The following is a 21,821-nucleotide window of genomic DNA, read 5'->3' on the forward strand; positions in this document are numbered from 1 at the left end:
GTAAAATCTTGACCTGCAGTAAGTAACAAGTAAATGTATTGCAGTAAAAAGTCCAGTATTTCCCCCTGAAAAATTATAAAGTGGCAGAAAACACTGAAGTTAAGTATAAGCACATCAAAATTTGCTAAATGTAATTAGTTACCTCCCACCACTGGTTTTCATTGCCACTTTTACATAAGGGTTTGGGTGCTTCTCTGAGCACCGCTGTGTGCCTCATTAGCATATCTCCTCTGTGCGGCGCCTGCCATTGGCTGGGACCGGGACAGGCCTCCGGTCCGGACACACCCTCAGAAAAATTGCGTCAGCTATATTATATCAACCGTCACCGGGGTCGTGTCAGCACGGAGTCGTTTTCCTGAAGCCAAACAGACGGTGCTACTCCAACCAGCCATCGCCTCCATCCAGGAAGACTTTACACATCCACGAAGCGCCGAAGCAAAGTCGCCGGAGCTCCGAGGAGACACGAAGCGGGAGAAGCCGAACTCCGACGGAAGCCGGTGGGCTTTTTCTAGAAAAAAAAACAAACAAACAAACAAACAAAAAAAAAAGACTTTGTGTTTCAAAACTCTGGACTGAACCTTGAAGTCAGTCTTTAGGATGGCTGACTTCTGAAGCAGACCACCGGGAGACCCCCCCTCCACCCCCCCTCCACCCTCCCAGGCTCCTCCATCGCGGTCAACTTTGACAGGAGAGAAGAAGACAAAGAAAAAGCAGAAAGAATATAAATATAAACCTCTCAGCGCTGCCACCATGGACTCAGGAAAGGTAATTATACTCTATCTGTGACTCACCTCTCCACAACAATCCGGCCAGACCTGTTTGTCCAGAAACCGGTTCAGTGAGTTCAAAGTTTTTTGTTTTTTTTATTTTTATGCATGAGGCATTTCTTCCACATGTGCGGTGACGGAGTCATGATGCAGCGGATGCTACCTCTGCCTGTGGCGCCGGGTTTTTATTTCTTTTTTGTTGTTGGGTTTTTAATAGTGCGCCTGATTCAGACTACATTTTCTTTTATCTCCTTTTATAGTGTTTTTAGTTTTGTCACTTTTTTTTTTTTTTTTTTTTTAAGCTTTGTTATTTTAGTTTGAAGAGTTTCTTTGCGCCTCATGTGTGACGGGGGATGTGATGCAGTGTGGTGGGCAAACTAGGGCACGCTGACCAAATCCGGGCCCCCTTTACAAAAATGTTCACAAATATCACAAATAACAGGCTCCGGTAGATCCCAATAAATCTGACCTTGTATCAGCAAATATGCTGAAAGGCTTGTGTCTGAAAACACTAGTAGGGGGACAGTGTAATAGACCTGGTGTGCTGAACCTTTTCTACAGGAGCAATATTATTTTAGTTTAACCATAAATGAAACAGGTCACTTTGTTGAGTTTGGACAACCTAACATTTAAGGCATGTAGTAGTATTAGTAGTAGTTCAGCCCAAATCATACTGTATGTTTGTGTAAATGATTAATTTTTGCCAAATGTGATTTTCAATAACATGAAGCTCCTGGTAGCAGCGGAAAATGACATCTTCCTCATGTGCAGCACTAAAACAAGTTCATCTGTATATGTATATAAAAAAAAAACAAACCGGCTCATAGTTAAACCTAAATACATGAGCTTGACATGTGCTATTTATGTAGTGTTTTCTAACAGTATCTTGGTAAGGGCAGTTGAGGAGGTAGTGCTTTAAAGTATCCCCATGTAAATGTAGCAATACAACAATGTAAAAATACTAAATACCAGGCATTTCTTTAATTTTACACAAGGAATAGTATTAGAAGTATTAGAAAAATCCACTTAAAGTATCAAAAGTTAAAGTACTCTTCTTGCAGCAAGATAGTCGTACTCGTTGTTGCACTATTACATACAAATATGCAGCAGCTACTGTTTAGTCTTTATTTCTTATTTTCTTGCTCTTGATTATCGATTACTCATCTGGTTTATAGAATGTGTGGAAATACTGAAAAGAATTGTCATAGTCGAACAAAGAGTCCGACAGTTTCTCTTAATTTAAGACAAAGACAAGAAGCAAACCTCACTTTTAAGAAACTGGAGCCATCTAATGTTATGCAGTTGTTTATAATTTGTCGATCTATTAATCGAGTGATCAATTGTCTCTGTGCTCTGGGTTTTGGGATGTTGGTCGGACAAAACAAGACATCTGAAAGCATCACCATAAGCTCTGAGAGCTTGTGATGGGCAATTTTTAACTACTTTTAGACAATGATTAATCCAAAAAGTAATTGAACTATAATAACTAACGAATATTAAATAATAAGTATCAAAGACACATCAGAAGTAACTTTTCACAGGTAATTAATCAAGCATCATTTTGCAAACAGCATTCAAACGTGTCATTCTTTTTCTTCTATTAACCTTGTCCTGATGGTCATGAGGATTTAAAATAAAGTTTTAATATTGTCTTTAAGACTGCAAGGCTCCTTGCTCAGACAGTAAACACAACATATCACATCGTGTGTGATAAAGCTGTCTCGGGGCTGCTGCGGCTTGTGGTCGCGCTTACATACACAGACATGCAGCACAGTGAGGCACGTACGCCAGAGACTCGGCTCTTCTTCCCCCTCCTACTTTCTCATTGACGTAGGACCAATTAAACCAGCTGAGGCACAGGGCAGCCCGGTCTGACATAGTGGTTTCCCTAGCTGTTGTTGTTTAATGTGTCCATGCTATTTCTCACCATGTGTACCGTGCTATCGTTGCCCCTCAGCTGGATGGGTTTGGTGTGGACGTGATGGGAATGGTTCTCTGTGTTCCCAGTTTCCGCTGTGACACAGACACAGCAGATTTCCAGAGAGAGTGAGAGCCCACTGAGGGAATATGCACTTGCCAAACCTGGGGCGGTGAAGCCTTGCCCCCCTCCTCCCCCACCTCCCACCCCAGGCTGTTTGCATCCCTGCCTTTTTTTTGTGTTTTGTTGCTTTCAGCATTGTTTGTGCAGATCTGCAGTAAAACAGTAGTTGAGCACAGGCTAATAAACATCTTGTGGTCAGGATTTTCATAACTGGCTTATGCTTGGTGTTATAGCTAGGTACGTACAGATGACGTCAAGTACATGGAAATTGTAGCTCAATTTCGTGGAAAAAGCTTCCATACTGTAGGAAGTGGTATAAATACAGTGTGACTTCTGGTGAAGTGAAACGGATTCAGTGAGGCATCAGTTTGCCTGTTGAATTTGCAGTCCTCGTATTAAAACCTGCCCTGCCAACTATTGTTTTGATAAGGTGTGGTCGTTTTGAGCTCACGCACTAGGCTCCATCCAGGTTTGTGGACTTTGCATTTGTGTCAGGTAGAAATCCAGATTCACACAATGTAATTGGATTTTTCCTCTTAACAATTTTTTTATTTATTTTCAATCACTTTTAAAAAGTGTGCAGCTGTTTACTAATTATACATTATTTACACTAATTACACAGGTTCTCCATCAAAAAAAGGCAGTACTGACATCTAACTTAACATTTTTTGCCCTCTTAGAGCTTATTCTGAACAACAGCAAGCTTTGTTTGGGTCACCTCAGCCCTCTAATTTTCCTCAACAAAGAATAAAATGCTAATTGAGGTCAAGCATACAGTTGACCACCTCTGTTTTCAATGAAACAGCCCCTTAACATTTGATTCCTGACAGACTCGACAGCACAGGAATTTTGATTGGGAGCCCAGTGCCAACAAGCAGCCTGACACTGTACAGGCTTTGCATGGACTTAATTCCTCTCGATCCTCTGCTTTCAGCAATCTGCCAACTCCTGCCCTCCTTAAGACAAGTCCAGTAGATTTACTTTCATCTGCATGACTACCTCCCTTCAGTATGTCTCAGGCTGTAACTGTCAGCCACGTCCTAATGAGGCATAATGAGGCTTTGCTGCAAAAGTTGGGATCAAGAGATCTAGGAGGGTTTAATTGAGATGAACAAGCAAGCAAGAGTGCATGTTTAATTCACTTTCTCCAGGAAAAGGGTAGGTTTGTGCACACTGTACTGATCTACACTTCTGATCACTGTTGGGTAAGATAAACCGGTTTCTTGCAGAGCATAGCTGTCCCTACAGGCTTCACTGAGTTTAGTTTGGTTTAATAAATAACAGCTGACCGGGGGTGTTACTTTTGTTTTTGACAGCTGTCTGTCTGATGTGCCCATAGGCTGCATTTTGTGACCTCAACTAAATAGGGCCACAGTATCTGAAAATGCCATCGACAGATTATCAAGGCTGCAGGATTTCTAGATGCAAGATTTGCTGGATTTGGGATATATACTTTGTATAAATGCTCTGATATTGAAATGATTTGGCTAATTAATCTTCTTATTCTTTGTTCTTTATAGATGTTTGTCATTGGGGGTTTGACCTTGGATTGGTCTTGTCAGTCTGCTGTTAGCCCAAAAAATCTTAGCACAAACCTAAATTCATCACAACTGTTCGCACAGCCGTCAAAACCTCTCTTAATCAATATTATCATGACAAAACGACCACATACAGCAAATGCACTCTCTTGTCTCACTGTGACAGGCTGGTGTCTCACTGCTCCTGACAGATAAGGCATACAAACACGTAACAGTTGTGTTTTCTAAGAGTATATGCAGCACATACAGATAAACAAGCACCTTTTAAGTTATTTGTCTTTGTTCTGTATTGTTAAATATAGGTTATTCATAACTGGGAATGTCAGGAAACAATTACAATTACAGGACTCAAAGTAAGTTAAATAAAAGCTCGTTTGAGAAAACAAGGGAAATTTCATAGCCCCATAGTTTTCCCTGTTACTTTTACATTATTATATAATTCATCTGGGTTGGTGCCCACAGTTACTGTAGAGATCAGGGACACTTCAGCTGCACATGCACCTGGATGAGATTTACCAGAAATGTGAACCAGAGGAAGATATTTAGTTACAGAAACACTATACCTTTGTTCTGCTTTGCAATTTTTCACCATATAACTTATTTTTTAGTCAATCACTTAGTAACCTGAGGGAATAAAACTAACTTAACTATTTGGGAAGAGTCCCCACAGCTCAGCCTCCACATCGGGATGAGGAGGCTTTAAGGCTGAGTAGAGCAAAGTGGGTGGAGGTGAGTTTGGGGCACATATTGGATTCCCTACAGCTGTGTAAGCTGAGACTGAAGAGGTGACGTGTGGGGGGACGTGATGGTTGCAGCGTAGGCCAGTGCCACGAATCTGGAACACCGTCAAGGAGGAAGTGAACTGAGCTGAATTAAAGAGAACTGTCTACTTCTGCCTTTATTTTTAAAAATTAAATACTATAAATACTGTACGGGGATCCTCTGAGTCTGGCTCTGAGTCACAAAATGAGTCGAGATACAGTTAAAAAAAAAAAAAAAAAACATTACAAGACTCTTTTCTTGTTGCTCATAGGAATAGAGTCATAAATGCGGCCTCCTCGCTTGAAATTGGCCTACTTTTAGTTTCATATTTGCCTCAAAATTTTCCATTTGTCCGCCACTATTTTCACTTTACTACTTAAACAAAATATGTTTCAGCATACTACAAGAAAAGGTCAGCATTAGAGATACTCTTAGCCAACCTGGGCCCAAACAGTAGACAGAAACCCATCCACATTTCAGAGAATCTCAAGAAAACTTCCTCATCTAGCCATATTTGCATTTATATGTAGATTAAGTGCTGCAGTATTTCTCAGAAGAGTTGTCCGCAGCACTTTGGTTTTCCTGTTTACATTCTTACATGTGGCTAAACATTAGCCATATATAAGAAAAGAATTGGTTTACCGTGACGAACTCATGTTATGAAGAATTTGTGTCACATCTGTGTCAGCTGATTTTGCTCGTCAGACTGCAAGTTAAAGTTTCTTTGTTTGGCTCTGTGTGTTTAAGCATTAGTAGGTGTTTTTTTGCTGTGAAAAGAATCACATTTAATAACTTAGTGGGTACTTTCAGAGTTAGACGGAGAGGAAATCGAATCATGTTTCATCTTTTTTGAATTGAATAGATCAATTTTAAAGAGCTTTTGGTTGTTGGATTAGTCTTGGCTCAAACATAGTAAAACACTGGTTTATATTAGCTGCCTTGTTTACACATGTCCTAATTTGGAGAAACTGCTCCTCTATTTAATTTCCTCATTGTACTTTATTGTCATTAACCCAAACGGCGTGAGTATGGTTTGTCTACGTGACTGAGAGGGAGGATAGCATGGTCGAATGTGAGCGGGTGTGTTAATATTTGCACAGATCTTTACCTGTATCCTGTGCTTTATTAATATGCTCTTTATCTGTATCCTGTCGGCTGCCGTTTACCCAAAAATAGTTGAGAGGCTTTGGTGCTGAGCAACTGAAGCTAGTATCAACAGAGTTAAACCTGCACACAGCCATCACATTTTACTTTGCACATGCAAAATGGACACATTTGCATAAATGTTTGTTGGCTCTCAGAGGCATTTACATGAAGTAAAGGCATAGAAACCAGCACCTGTACCAGCTATGTATCCCTTGATTTCAACATACCAGGTGCTGATGCCATTATGTCTGATACATAAACTGTATAAAGATTTTTTTTTTTTTACATGACTCCTACAAAATTGGCCATGTATATAGCCAGGAAAATGCACCACACTGTTCATTGATTCAGTCTTGGAAGAGGTAAAGTTGTTTTTTATGAGAAGGGTGGGAAAGTAGCACCGTAGTCTAACCAAATGCCTGTGGATTTTGGCAGCTGAGTTTGTCTACTGAAGCAGCATTTTGTCAGTTCCAGTCAGACTTTTTTTGTCTTTTTTTACATCACCAATTCAAAGGTAAAATTGTGAAAAAGTGGCCAAAGGCTGTGACACCTGTACAGGCTAGATTCTCTTAGCAATAACTGAGTTTTCCATGTTACTGAAATGTAAATTATACTTGAATACAACAGTATATACAGCTGTTTCTCTCTCCTCTCTCCTCCCTTCCTCTCCTCTCAGTCGAGGCAGTCGGCAGACGACACAATGAGTCCTGTTCTGTAGGAGGTTTCTTCCTGTTGAAAGGAAGTTTTTCCTCTCCACTGTTGCCGAGTACTTGCTCACTGTGTGATGTGTTGGGTTTCTCTCTTAAATATTGTAAGACCCGGACCTTGCTGTGTAAAGTGCCTTGAGATAACATGTTGTGATTTGGACGAAAAAAATTGAATTGAAATAGCTGTAGTTATTTAACCTTTTAAAGCTGCCATCAGCCTTTTAAACGTACTAACCTTCTAACAGAGTGAAGCCCTACTCCTCTAATCAGATCAAAAGCTACAAAGCTATTAGCGTGCTACGCAGTGTAATTCCAGGTCCTTGTGAATGACGAACTAAGCCATCATATGTAAGTAAACATACAAAAACTCCATTTACAAATGTAAACACAACTGAAAGCTGAGTGAAACATGCCTTGGGCATCACTAAAGGTACTGTACTGAGAACCAAGGCACCGGATGAGGACTAGTCACATGGGGTGGTGTCATGGCTACAGTAATTTTTTTTTTTCTTTTTGGGTGTGACTTCATTGTTTCCCCAGTGAGGAGATCAAGTGTTGTGCGCCTGCCTGTGGCTGAGAACTGTATTAATCTCACCTATGTTCTTGTTTTGGTATTTAACAAAGTCACAGAGCAGGTTAAACTCATTCTTCTTAAACGTTACCAATAAACAGCAACCATTTATTAACAGATTATTTATTAACAAACATCTGGATTTACTTCAGTTATAGATGAAAGCTTTACATGTTTATGAAATTAAAAAAAAACGACTCTAAACATTGTTACCACTTGTTGACCTAAAACACATTGGCCTTTCCAAGCACACTGTGCGCACTGAGGCCAGGTTGCAGGACGACTCCTGGCTTGTAGGTTAAAGGTAAAGATGTCACAGAGGAATGTTTCATTTCACATGAACACACACTGCAGTCCCCACTTTTGCATCTGGATTCAAACATACACTTTCAGGGGGAGTTTTAGCAAATAATTCCAGCTATTCCCCAGGGGGGAGGGGAGGGGCTTACACGGACTCCAGTGATGACTGTTCCCACAGGGGCAGACAGGATTTCTCTGTTTATAGCAAGAAGCAGCTGGTAGAACACTGACTCCTCATTCAGTTCTGGTTTTTTCTTCTGATCGGCAACGTAGCTCCTTTAAGCCTGCGATGCTGAAAAGTGTTTGTGTGTGTGTGTGTGTGTGTGTGTGTGTGTGTGTGTGTGTGTGTGTGTGTATATGTGTGTGTTTACATACTGTGCCTAAACAGTCTCGTCATGGACTTGTTGACCCTCCATAACAAGACACCCTATTGGCTAAGAGGTGTGGGTGGGTCTTAAGTCTTTAAAGCCAGGCCCATTTTTTTTAACTGAGCACGCTGGAGTGACTGCCCCCGAAACACACACACAGCTTTTTTTTTTTTTCCTCTTCTGCTCTCCTCCCTCGTCATTATACAAGCGTGCATTTCTGGCCTGCAGAAAAAAGTTTAAAACTTGTGTGTTACCCAGGCTGCTTCTGTCAAAAAAGTACTTAAAAGTAGCCTGCAGCACTTTGGTGATATTACAGAGGAGCACACACAATCCTTTCAAATAGTTTCCAAGAACTGTCCTTTTAATGAAACCTGGTGGGGTCGGTTCCTTCAGTTTATCTTCTTCTTCTGACACTTAAATGAAAATTTCAGAGAATCAGCCTCAAGACACAATAACAGTAATCAATTTTACCTTAGCAAAAATGAATGAATACTTAAAGCAGCTTTGATCAATATTTTAATATTAACAGTGGTGTGTGAGAGGGTTTACATCATAGCGATGAAACCACAGGAAATAATCACCCAGCTCTGCAATTCCCCTCAGCTCTAAAGAGTTTTTATTTTAACATCTTTCAGCTTGTTTTGGTTTTAGGGCCTACAACTTCACTATTTTGGTTTAACCCTCACCGCTCTCATCAGTGTTGTTGTTCAACAAGAAAGCTCTTAAAAACCCACTGTTTACTGCCTTCTCAACACAAGTCTACAGGCAAGTTAACAAGTAGCTGGTGGACATAGTGGAGCATTTAGGAGCAGAAAAAACAGATATTTCCCCTCAGAAGTTCCCTCAGAACCAAAAACAGAGCTACAAGGAGTAAAGGAGTCAATATTGGAATTACATACAGAAATAGTATGTAAACAACCCAACTGTGAAAGTGTAAATGATCTATTTCAACCTAAAAAGTGATCATTTGTCAGTGTTTCTGCTGCAAAACATAGGTTAATGTAAGTTTAAATAATAATAGTAGTAACTATTAAACTTATATTTAGTGATTCCACATTTGTTAAGGTGCAAGTTTACATTGGACACAATGCGAGTTTCAGTAAGCAGCGATCGAGTGCTCAGGGTCTTGCTCAAGGACACTTTGCCAGGATGTTGTTTGTTTATGCAGTATTTTAGTGTCTCATAAGGTCAGAGGATTTCAGATACTCATGGTCTGTGTATATTCTCAATGTGGTCCACAGACTGAAATATGCAGGTTTCATCCTCGCAATAAAGTTTATTTGTGTCCTGGCAGTTTTTGAGTAAGACGTTACCTTTGTGCTCTTTTTACCTGTGCATGATAAAGAGAGAGATTTCACGGTGACACCAACCCTGGTTAAAGTCAGGTCCTTAGTTGCCATAACAGAAGGAACCAGAAGGAATCTACCGTGAGTCACTGGCAAAGGATTGGTGTGAATCACAGGACACACACAATAAAGGCAAAACATTTATCATCTAGGCATGATGACTGATTAAAGTTGGAAATAATAAGAAATTCTGCTGTTTGCTTTTTTCTAAATTTAGTCTGAAGTACGTGCACTCTCAGGCAGATAAATCTGAATACCTGATGTACATGTGGAAACTCAAAGTTCTGTATCCAGAAGTCCAAGTAGTAGAAGCTGAAATGACAGTGGCTTTGGATGGATAACAACAGAAAGGTCAATTGTGGCTCGAGGCCGTTTGTCTGTCTGAGAAGAGGAAATACACAGCGGCATACTTCGCTCTGGTTTATTAAGTTTTTGGTATGAGGAAAATCTCTACTAATCTACTGGGCTCTACTGAGATCAAGCTTGAAATGAACTCTGTCATAACAGGAACAGGAACACAGACAATAGCGTGCCATAAATCATGAAAACACCTGGGTCTGACCTGGACCTATTACTGGAGGCAGATTTACTCAGATATCAGAGTATGAACCCTGGTGGACAAAACAGGACCCTCTGAGAGCAGAGACATCAACTGATATAAAAAGACATATGTTGTCTTATAACTCGTGCTTCTTGGAACAGGTGTCTGTCTCAGTGTTTGCTGTGTCCAATAACAGTTTAAAGATACATTTCTCTGACACTTCCCTGTTCCTTGTGAGCCCATCCCTTCAGGTATCAAAAGGTGTCATTTATGGTCTTTCCATTTTTACCGTGTTGCACAACGAAGCCTGTTACCATTTATTTTCAAGATATTTATGGATATTTGCAACAGTGCTTTCATTAAATGGTTTATGAACACATGGTGAAGATAAAATTAGTGTCTGCCCAACCTTGTTTCTTTTTCTTTTTAAGTCAGACTATTTCAGGGCAGCTGAAGCATAACTGTAACTAAAAAAATCGCCATCAGTGAAGGAAGGAAATAGTGGATGCTTTGTCCCAAAAACACGCGTGGGGGGGGGTTGATAATCAAGTAAAACTTCATGTCCCATCAGAAAGATGATGCAGCTTTTAATCATACTGTTTGCACTCATTCCAGCTCTTGGACAAATGAATCAATTTATTCACTGGATAAAATGTTGATTAACTGGTAAAGCTGGTCTTTTCACTGACAGCATTTCCTCTGCTCTCTGTTCACTTGCAGCAAATAACCTTCCCACTGTTGATGAGTGTTGGAACAGCTGTGATCGGCTCTCTGCAGTTTGGCTACAACACGGGTGTCATCAACGCCCCTCAGAAGGTGAGTTAATAACAGTGGGCAGACATCACTGGCTCAAGCAGCATCTCCCCAACAGCTTTAAGGCTTGTTTTAGCCTATGAGGGCACTATTAGTCCTGAGTGCAAAGTAGAGTATGTGCACTATCATTCATACAGTAGATAAACCTCCCTGCCAAACTAGTCCCAGTGGTTGCTGTTCAGTCACTTGCTGGACTGGAGAACAAGACAGAAAGTGAAAGGCGAGGGGGGGGGGGATAATAATAGCTACATTCAGGCTAAGATCCAAGGACATCTGCATTAACAGACTGAGTGATTCCTGTGTAAAAGAGTGTGTCCATGCCCAAACATGGACCTCTGCTGACCAGCTAACAGGCTGGGAAAAGCTAGACACGGAAAGTCAGAGGAAATGAAATGTAGGCTGTAGACAGTCACCTATCCCCATGACAAAACAAGGTAATAGAAAAGATGTTTTCGTACCCCCTGAAGACTAAATCCACAGGTTTCATTAACAGTCAGGTACAGTAAAAAAAAAGTAATTACCTGGGCAATGTCTATATTTCATTGTGTGTAAATAACTTGTCTGCCCAGTTTGCGTTGGTCTGAACACACCCTGCAGCTACACAGCTGCCTCTCCACAGGTCACAGGTGTGTCGGCAGACAGGCCAGAGCTCCGCCTGCTCTTTTCATTTGCCTTTGGCATACTCCGAGTCCTCAGTGTGCTGGAGACAGACTGTCACAATGATCTACAGTCACAGGTGTTTGTGGTGTTCTCTCTGTGAGGACAGCCTGATTTTCATCTGGACTGCTCACCCACTGTCATCATACTGTCAAAGCTATCCTGCACTTCGATGTGAACAAGCATTTGTGAATGAGGGCAGCTTTCATCAGCTGTCTCTGAAAAATGGGGAAACAGTCCCTTATTTTTTTTTTTGTAAGAGTAGATTAAGTTGAAATAGCAGAAGAGAGAGTCTGGGTTAAGATACGATCTCTCATGCATTTCTTCTTCTTACATAAAGAGGAGATGAAGTGGGCAGCCCATGTGGAAGAGGGGATTTCAGGCTTTGAGAAAATTGTGCAAAAGTTGTCCAGTTGTCATGGATTGTGCAACAATAGTGATGAGACTCAGTATTAGAGCCTTTTGTGATGTTTGGTAAACTGAGTATGGATATTAACGGGTACAATCTGCAAATAACAATTATTTAAATTATTGATTCATTTGCCTATTATTTTCTATCGATTCATCAACTGTTTGACCAAAACCTAAAGATACAATAAAATAAAACAAAGACAAGCAGGCAATCCCCATGCTTGGGAAGTTGAAAAAGTGAGATAATCATCAATAACAACAAATTTTTCCATTCACCAGCTAAACAGTGCAGCGGTCCCTACTTACTAGAAAGTAATAAAGACATACAGGTATTTCATAATATTTAATCTAGTATTTTGCCTCAAGCAGACTGAAGTTGTTATTGTAGCAAAGCCCCCCCCCCCATGAAAACAGCACGTGTTCCTCTTCGTGGAGCTCATGCACTGAGTTCGTTGTGAGCGGCTGAGTGAGGGACTGCACAGTGAAGAGGGGGCGGGGAACATGTTGTCTATTACACACTGGGCTTGTATAAGCCTGCCCTCTTGGCTCTGTATCCCCTTCCAAATAACCAGTCTTAGTCTTACACACACAGACTCCCAGGTCCGAGCTGCGTCACGTGCAAACAGTTCAAGACTGAGTGTGCAGGAAAAATCATTACTCAACACTAGCCCTTAATCCCTTATTAGTTAACAACCACTTAAGAGGCTCTAACTGTGCAAATAATCAGTGTGGTGCTGCTGCTGCCTTTGACGCAGGCCTCAAAATGTTGGAAACACTCTTTCAAGGACTCGCTGTCCTGTCCTCCTCCTCCTCCTACATGTCCGCCTGTTCCACACTGTACATAATATCCTTATTTGTGAAGTCATGTAATCCAGGGACTCATTTGTTTCTCTGTTTCTATTTCTTTTTCCTTGTTAAATATTATGAACTATTACTAATACTGATACTGGGAAGTTTATAGCTACTAAAAGTTAGGGCTTCTACAGTTTTCTGAAATAAAACTTTCTTCTCTTTTTGAAACGTTTTCTTTCCTTGAGTTTATAGCTGTTCATATCAACTCGTAGTTTGCTCCTCCTGAAGCAATACATATGAAAAATACTTTATATTGTTTCCTGTGGGCTATTTCTTTCTTGGGGTGTACTTAAAATTCAAGAGCATCTTGTAAAAAAGTATAAACTGCCCTGAAAACAAGAAACTATATTTTTGCCACTTTAAAAAGAATTACATAGATTTTATTTGCTCCGTGTGTGTGTGATGAATACAGTGCTCACCTTGACAATATGGCCACCAACCAGCTCCAACAACATATGCTGATGGTCTGACAGCATGAATAGACGGCTTGTTTCATTGTGTGGTTTGGTCCAGCTCGTGGTTTGGACTGCACAGTCTATTCAGATTAGACTGGGGGAGAGGACACAAAATAATGATGTAACTCTTCAAGAGCAGCCATTCAGTTCATCACTTTGGCCTGATAAATACCGAATTGCCATTTTGTTTCACTTCATTCATTGTATTTGAGATGGAGGCTCCACTGAAGAGACTTAAAAACTGATCCCAGATGGGCTCTCTTTTTAATTGCATAGTCTTTTTGCACCCTCTTCTTCTGCAGTGGTTTAGTTGCACCCCACTGGCGTCACTAACTGTTAATCTCAAGGAACCAACTCCTAATATTCACATAATAGTGGGGGGTGTAAATTTCTCTTAAAATTTTAATTCAAATTTAGATGGAAACTTCAGGAAAAGTCAGAAATCTGCATCAAATCTTTTAATTTTAATGTAGTAAAACCATAAAACATTAAAACCTAAAAAAACTTCATTTAAATATTTTTTATAGGTGCTATACATTCATGACTTCTGGACAAGTTGACCTGAGGTCATGGTGTCACATGATCCAGACGAGCCTGAGTTGAGAGGCCTGTAGTTTTAGATAGTAGATGCCAGTGATTTCAAGTGAGGGTTTCTTTGTTTGACCAGAACGTGGAAGTTGCAGTTTCATTTCATCTCTCTGTGAGCTTCCCTTCAAATGTACAAACTCAGAGATCAGTTCTTCTAAATAAAGCAGGTTTTAAAGGGTAGATGTGAAGGTGAAGGTCAGGCGTACGGCACAGTATATGATGATACACTTGTGTTATCACTAAGTGAGGTCCCGTGAGTGGAAACTGATAGTGGATATGCCTTAAGTGCGTCAAAGTGTCACTCCATATGTATTCCTGCACCACAGGAAAACCCTTGACAAGTGACAGCCTTACTATTCATAACTGGTTTATGAGGACACTGCTGAGTATTTATTCCACACACATCACTGAGCTCTAGTACATCAAGAGCTCTGACACTAGGCCAATGGTCAAGTGTTTCACGGCAAAAATGGGTGATGTTACACCATCGCGGGGGCACATGACAGAGCTAGAGTGAACATTTGGTAAGAGCAGTGGTGGTAGTGGAGGGTCAGAGGCATACTGCTGAAGTCACGGGGTTGAGGGAGGTTGCAGGCTGGTGACCTTTCTGAAACATTTGAGAAGTGTCACTGTGACGCAGACATAAACACAGACGAGCTCTGCTGCTTAGACCGTGTCACCAGCTCTTCTGGGTGTGTTTGTCAACATAGTCGCCTGTAATGGGGAGGGAGGGGAGGGGAGGAGAGAGAGAGAGAGGGGGGGGGGGGGGGGGGGGGACGACAAAAACTTGGCACTTGACCATGGCTGGTAAACTTCCTGAATGCCAGGAAATGGAAACGATCATACAGTGCTGCTGCCATCAGCTGGTCACACAGAAACAGCTCAGCTAACACCATGCACGGGCCTGAGCAAGAGGAAAACATAAGCTGCATTAATGATGTTATCAAAACCATGACATAATACCACTTCTATAATGATGATTCTCTTTTTCCAACTTCAAATAGTGTTTGTGTTTCATTATACAATGTGATAAAATGTGATTTATTTGTATAAAACTTTAAAAATGTGTCTCTCTTTTTTAAATTGTTGCAGATCATTGAGGGCTTCATTAATGAGACGTGGGCACAGCGTTACAATGAGCCCATCACCAAGAACTCGCTAACAGCCATCTGGTCCATCTCTGTCTCCATTTTCTCTGTCGGTGGCATCTTGGGCTCCTTCTCCGTCGGACTCTTTGTCAACAGCTTAGGAAGGTAAAATCCTCACTGGAGAAGTCATAGATGTTTCTGTGGAAAAACACAAATAACCTGTCTTGTAATGAACACTGTAGAGACTTGAGTTAGGTGATGGTAATTTACCAACTCAAAAAAGTGGTTAAGTTGTTCTTTTATATTGTTAGATTTATTATAACAATCAATACATTCTCATTTATTAATTCTCATTTATTAATGAGAATGTATTATTATCATTCTTCCCAGAGTCCACATAAAAACATGAAAAGCACAGAAATAACGCAATATTGTATGTGACAATCACAAGAGAAAGACTAAAGACTAAAGTAAAATACAGATCACAAATACATGAGCAGCATTAGAACAGTGTGAGAAATATTCATTGTGCTGAGGGGTATAAAAACACTGAATGTCAGCATGCAAATCTGACTTTGATTTGAACTTGCTCTTTGATGTCTACAGGAAGAACTCTATGCTCATGGCTAACATCCTGGCCTTCATTGCGTCTGCTCTGATGGGCTTCTCGAAGATGGCGAGCTCCTGGGAAATGCTCATCATCGGTCGTTTTGTGGTCGGCCTCTACTCCGGCCTCTCCACAGGCTTCGTGCCCATGTATGTAGGTGAGGTTTCCCCAACGTCTCTACGAGGAGCCCTGGGCACCCTGCACCAGCTGGGCATTGTTCTCGGCATCCTCATCGCACAGGTTGGTGGACAAAAGCTTTTCCAGCATATGGGAGTCTTACAAATGAAGCTTTGCAGGCGGTTCACATCTGGGTTGCGTGTGTCTGGGTCCGCTTTAGGTGTTTGGAATGGAATCAATCATGGGCAACGACACCTTGTGGCCGCTCCTCTTGGGTTTCATCTTCATCCCAGCTGTGATACAGTGCGTCCTTCTGCCTCTCTGCCCCGAGAGCCCCCGTTTTCTGCTCATCAACAAGAACGAAGAGAACAAGGCCAAGACTGGTGAGATCACAGACATGGGGTGGATATTATTAGTTCTAACCATGCGATTATGTTTTAATCTAGTGGTGCTGTGTGATTATAGATATTGGGCTGTGACGTGACACTTTGAAAACTTTCAAAACAACTCTCAAGTTTCAAGAGTTATCAAAGACTCCATTATGTCCTCTGAAGTGTAGTTTGCATATTTAACAATCGGCTCTTTCTCTGCACATTTCAGTGCTTAAGAAGCTCAGAGGCACTACAGATGTGAGCGCTGACATGCAGGAGATGAAGGAGGAGAGCCGGCAGATGATGAGGGAGAAAAAGGTGACCATCAAGGAGCTTATCCAGTCGCCCCTCTACCGCCAGCCTCTCATCGTCGCCATCATCCTGCAGCTCTCCCAGCAGCTGTCTGGCATTAATGCTGTGAGTTTCCTTCCCTGAAGAGTAGACAAAGACACCCAATAGCAACATCACTTTTCCCTGACTCAGCCACATGCAGTGTAATGCATGTACAACGGAGCCTCTTCAGAAATACACAAGACGAAATCCTGCAAATACCTACGCTTCAACTTTGTAGGAAAAAGAAAATCATGTCATGTTTATTCTTTGTGGCTGCCATACTTTTAGGTATTCTACTACTCCACCCGAATCTTTGAGAAAGCTGGGGTTGAGCAGCCTGTGTATGCCACCATTGGAGCCGGCGTGGTTAATACAGCTTTTACTGTGGTGTCGGTGAGTACAGCATAAAGTGAAATTGTTTTAACTATACAGATGAGAAAAAAAAAATCACATTATGTAAAATATTTTCAATGGTTCAGTATTTGTAAATGCTGATTATCCTGATGTTCTTGCAGCACATATTTCAGAAATTACTTCTGCAGTCAAACAGTGTGAGGAACTCTCTCTCTCTCTTTTTTTTTTTGTAGCTGTTTGTCGTAGAACGTGCAGGACGTCGGTCTCTGCACCTGCTGGGGCTGCTGGGAATGGCTGGCTCTGCCATCCTGATGACTATTGCCTTGGCTCTGCTGGTAGGTCAACAAACTCATGACAACTTAGATATGCAGTGAGTGTGTTAGAAATGATAATAAGTGCTCTGTCTTCTTCTGCTCTGTCCGTGTAGGAACAGCTCAAGTGGATGTCATATTTGAGCATCGTGGCCATTTTTGCCTTCGTCGCGTTCTTTGAGATCGGCCCGGGTCCTATCCCCTGGTTCATTGTGGCGGAGTTGTTCTCACAGGGACCCAGGCCTTCAGCCATTGCTCTGGCTGGTCTGTCCAACTGGACTGCCAACTTCATAGTGGGAATGGGCTTCCAGTATGTGGAGGTGAGTAAGACAAAATCAACAGAGAAAACATTTGGCTGTTGTCTCTGTGACACTGTTTTATGGGTCTGTAATTTCTTTGGAACTTTCTTGGAACAAATAATAACATTATGTAATTTGGTTTGAGTTATATGGAAAATGAGTCAAAGTTCTTGAGTTAGGATTCATAGTTAGATTTATAAGGAATTATTTTCAGAGGGATAAGATTGGCTCCATTTAAACCCAAGTTAATACTCTTTCATCATTCATAAATCATTGGAAACTTCTGGATGCTCAGAAACTCTTTTAGTTAAACTATCAACTCATTTGAATGAATTCATTGGAAGTGCAACAACTGAAAACTTAATATCCAGTATTTTACCTATAATAATTACTAAATTCTGTTGCTCTCTGCAGGAATTTTGCAGGAAATTATGATGAAATTACAGACCTGTAGAACAGGTGTTACTATGTTGACTGTATAAGAAGATGGCTGTGTTTGTTGCATCCATTCCACATACTTAAAATACACAATGACCCAGTGATCACACAGTGTTGACTGACGAGTTGATGAGTCGTTCTGTTCTGACCAGTTAAGGCCAGACTGTGAGCTTCAAGTTGTGACCAGTCCAATCATCAGCTGCTTTGCCTTTCATGTCATTGCATGGCCTTAAAGAGTTATAGGAGAAATAAGTAGCAAGTTGGCAGCACTAACAGAAAATAAACTGCATACAGTGTTAGGGATGTGAAGAGGTTTGGAAGTAGTGTAGGAGAATAAAAAAAAGATGATAACTGAATTACACTAATCAGCCAGAAGGTGGCATCATCGCAGTTTGAACAAAAACCATTGACTCAAATCAAATTTGTTTTGCCCTTCAGATCACACCTTCAAACACAAGCTGATCGCACAAATTGGTTTCAAGTTAAATTCGTCAAGTTTGACAAATTTTAACAGTATGTGTTTGTGATCACTCCTCAACTGAGCTCCTTTCATCAGGCCAAGTGTATTTGTGTTATATTTCAACTGACTGAGCATCAGCATTTTCACACTTTTAATCATTTGCTAAAAGTGCACTACCAAACTTCATTAAAAAAAATATGAAGATCATATTTGGTATTTCCAAATGAATCCCTCTTACATACTGACTGTCAGATTATGTCAAACTGAACCAGATTAGGACACCACTAAATATCTGTTTCTCCTCTTATGCATCTTCACAGGAAGCATGCGGTCCCTACGTGTTTGTCATCTTCACCGTGCTGCTGCTGTTGTTCTTCATCTTCACCTACTTCAAAGTGCCAGAGACCAAGGGCAGGACGTTTGACGAGATCACGGCCGGCTTCCGCCAGACAGCCGCCACAGGGGCAGAAAAGCACTCACCGGAGGAGCTCAACAGCCTGGGAGCTGATTCTCAGCTCTGAGTGACTGTTTTGTTTTAACTTTCTAACAAACTCTTTCTCAGACCGCGGAGGGACGAGAAAGGTCTACTAACTAGAGGTAGACAGATCCATTGGTAGAATAATTATCACACTGTCACCACATTTCAGGCGTCATTACCAAACCATCAGCCGTGCGTGATTCTCCAACATGACATCTTCCGATGCTCCTCTCATGTCACACAAAGAAACAATATCTCGATGGGCACTGTGTCGCCTGGCATGTAGAGAGGGGAGCTGAGGATAGATGGGGAAGATTTTTGAAATTTTAAAGAAGGAAAAGGAGTGTGTACATCAATCAACCGACCTTTTTTAAAAATAACTTTTTTTCACTGAATATATTACTGATATGTGCTTATGCTCTGTTCTTTGTAGCTTTTTACAACACAGTCAGTTTGCTACGGTCAACGCTGTAGCCATAGAGATCAGTTCACTGTGCAGAAATACCTGTTTTTGTTGATCATACTGTAATACTGTATCACTGTAGACCCTAGCACTGTAGATGCTGCATAGCTCAACTTTGTCTCTCTCCACCAGATGGGGCACTGCCTTTAAAACAGAATAAGTTGTTTGCACCTTTGAAGTTACTGAGAGCACATTCTCTATGTTGGTGTTTTACTGTGAGGAGTTTAACTTTGTTAATGACATTTTAATGGTAACACTCCACATATATTACATATTTTTTAACGTATTATTACCATTATTATTATTGACACTTACTGTCATTTTTAATTAGATGTATTTTTGGTCATGATGACAAAGCTGTGCCTGAATAGTATGTCAAGAAATTCATCCACCGTTCATGTTTTTACCCAATTCCTTTTTAACAGTACAGCTGATGGCATTGATACTGGGTCTGTGCACAACTGAACAACATCAGCACAGTCATCAGTGCCAGAGCGGTGAACTTGGCAGGAAAGTCAAAAAAAATAAAATAAATCCACCCATTTTACTATGACATGAGATATGTATGCACTCACAATCAGCAGCCACAAAACCAAAAATCTGTCTCTCAAAACCAGAACATTTGTGAGTTTAAGTGCCCGTCTAAAACAATCAAGCCTTATCTGCCTTTCAGCCTTTCAGCCTTTCAGCCTTTCAGCCTTATCCTGTCGGAGACTTCTCAGGTCAGATCGACCTGATCGAGACTAAAACGCTTCTGTCGTTGGACGATCTTCATTTTTAAGTGTTCCTGAGTTGAGATTACCTGTGGAGCTTCCAAAGTGTGGTGAATTGGCTCGAGAGCTGTCTGGATCTTTTGACACAAACAGGAGCTGCATGCTGCTCATCTGCTGTGACAGCTACGAAGCATTTTCAGAAAAATGAGATGAGAGAAAACAAAAGTAAAAAAAGAAATAATGTGGACCAAAATGAACGTCAACCTTTGGAAGGGTTTTCTTTATCCTGAAAGTGCTTGTCAGCCATGGTGGGTCGAACTCCCAATGTTCCTTGCACTCCATAATGTCCATTATATGTCATTGGAGGTGGTGGACACTTAATGATCTGGTGCGAGGCTCATTCTGTGCCTTGTACACTGAATTCTTCAGTATTTTGTAGCTCTCTCTCTTTTGGTTGTACTGTATTGTGTACAGTAGCTGGTGGGAAAAAAAATGGTCCGGCTGACTTTGCCTAGCTGTATAACTCGCTGTCTATGACTGCTGTATCACTTGTTTCTTCTCTTTAAATACATTTTTGAGGAAAATCTATCTTTTTAGCAGCACTTTATTATTCACAGTGATAATTCTTCGTCACTAAAAACAAACACTTCGAGGTTGTTTCAGTTTTTTGTTTTTTTTACTCAGTGTGGAAACTTTGTTACTAAAGAGAGACTGAAGTACTGCTGATGGATTACTTGATGTTTTTGAAATGGAATATGTGAAATTGTGTCATATGTTCATATCTATTACAGCATTGTCTAGAGCACATTTAGCCATGTACACACACAGGTCAGTTGTGACTAAATAAGGCAATAATCATAATCAAATGAAGACAAATCCAACCCATCAGTCAAATCATTCCATAATTGGTTGTTAATTATTGTACATAGTAGATCTTTGTAGTATATTTTTTCTTATTCATTGGGTCACCTCACCTGCCCTGGAAAGCACTGTAACATCCACTCTCTATACCTTAGAGGCTTTCACATATCTTCAACAGCAAACTCATGTAATGGCACCAAGAGGTGCACTTCATCACACACACACTGATGTCTATTGCAAATATCCAAACTGTATTTTATGTACATACTGTAGATCCACACTTCTGCTTGGGCATTTCATTCTTAATGTAGCCTGTAGCCTTTGAAAACTTTCCCCTATGGCACAGGTTGGTGGTCTAAACACACGGGATGATGTAAATATGAAACGCACTACAGCCTCACTCCAAACTTAGAAGATATTTATAAATTAATGATTATTTCTGTAGTGTTGTACATCTCTTTGCATTTAGTTCCACACTTGCTTTCTATACCCTTTTTGATTTGATATGAGGATATGTTGTGGCCTAATAACTATAATGATTTTAATTCAGATTTCACGTGTAAGGATTGTTTCAATAAGATGTATTCAGTAGTGTTTTCATCTTTAGTGCACAGAGCATATTCTAATATTTGTAATAATAAAAGATCTGTGTGTATGGTGCTGGACTGTGAACCTTTGCTGGGGAAATATAAATTATGATGGTCGATGATCTGAATGCTTCCACAGTCTTGTATAAGTGATTTAATGGCTGAATAAAATAAATCATACATGCAGATCTGATGTGTCTGGGGTCATTCTTTAGCTTTTGGTGGAATTCAACCTGCAATAACTGTTTTGTTTGTTTTTTTTTTTGTTAGTTTTCTTAATTTTTGCCCACTAGGAGGCAGCAGAAACAAGCTGTAAACAACACTGACATGTTATTACATTTGAGTAGAAGTGGCTCACATGTTGAGGCAGGGGCACACAGTCAGCTGGTTATGAATTTGATTTTGGATGTGACAAGTGATGGGATCAACCTGGACCAGGTCACCTGGTGTTAACAGCCGAAGGATAAAATCATATAGA

At 40.7% G+C, this 21,821-nt stretch overlaps 1 protein-coding gene across 1 annotated transcript; it reads left to right on the forward strand.

The window, feature by feature from the left end:
* The first annotated feature begins 341 nt into the window (after positions 1-341).
* On the forward strand, positions 342-21,531 carry slc2a1b (solute carrier family 2 member 1b). The gene is made up of 10 exons (XM_071493504.1): positions 342-765; positions 10,808-10,903; positions 14,956-15,116; positions 15,558-15,798; positions 15,896-16,058; positions 16,276-16,463; positions 16,668-16,772; positions 16,967-17,068; positions 17,161-17,364; positions 18,562-21,531. The coding sequence occupies exons 1-10, from the start codon at positions 751-753 to the stop codon at positions 18,760-18,762; spliced, it is 1,476 nt and encodes a 491-aa protein (XP_071349605.1). The 5' UTR covers positions 342-750; the 3' UTR covers positions 18,763-21,531.
* The last annotated feature ends 290 nt before the right edge of the window (positions 21,532-21,821 follow it).

Source organism: Trachinotus anak, unplaced genomic scaffold (genome assembly GCF_046630095.1).
Source record: "Trachinotus anak isolate AG129_WGS33_773 ecotype Australia unplaced genomic scaffold, CSIRO_AGI_Tana_v1 ptg000013l, whole genome shotgun sequence".
Taxonomy (NCBI): domain Eukaryota; kingdom Metazoa; phylum Chordata; class Actinopteri; order Carangiformes; family Carangidae; genus Trachinotus; species Trachinotus anak.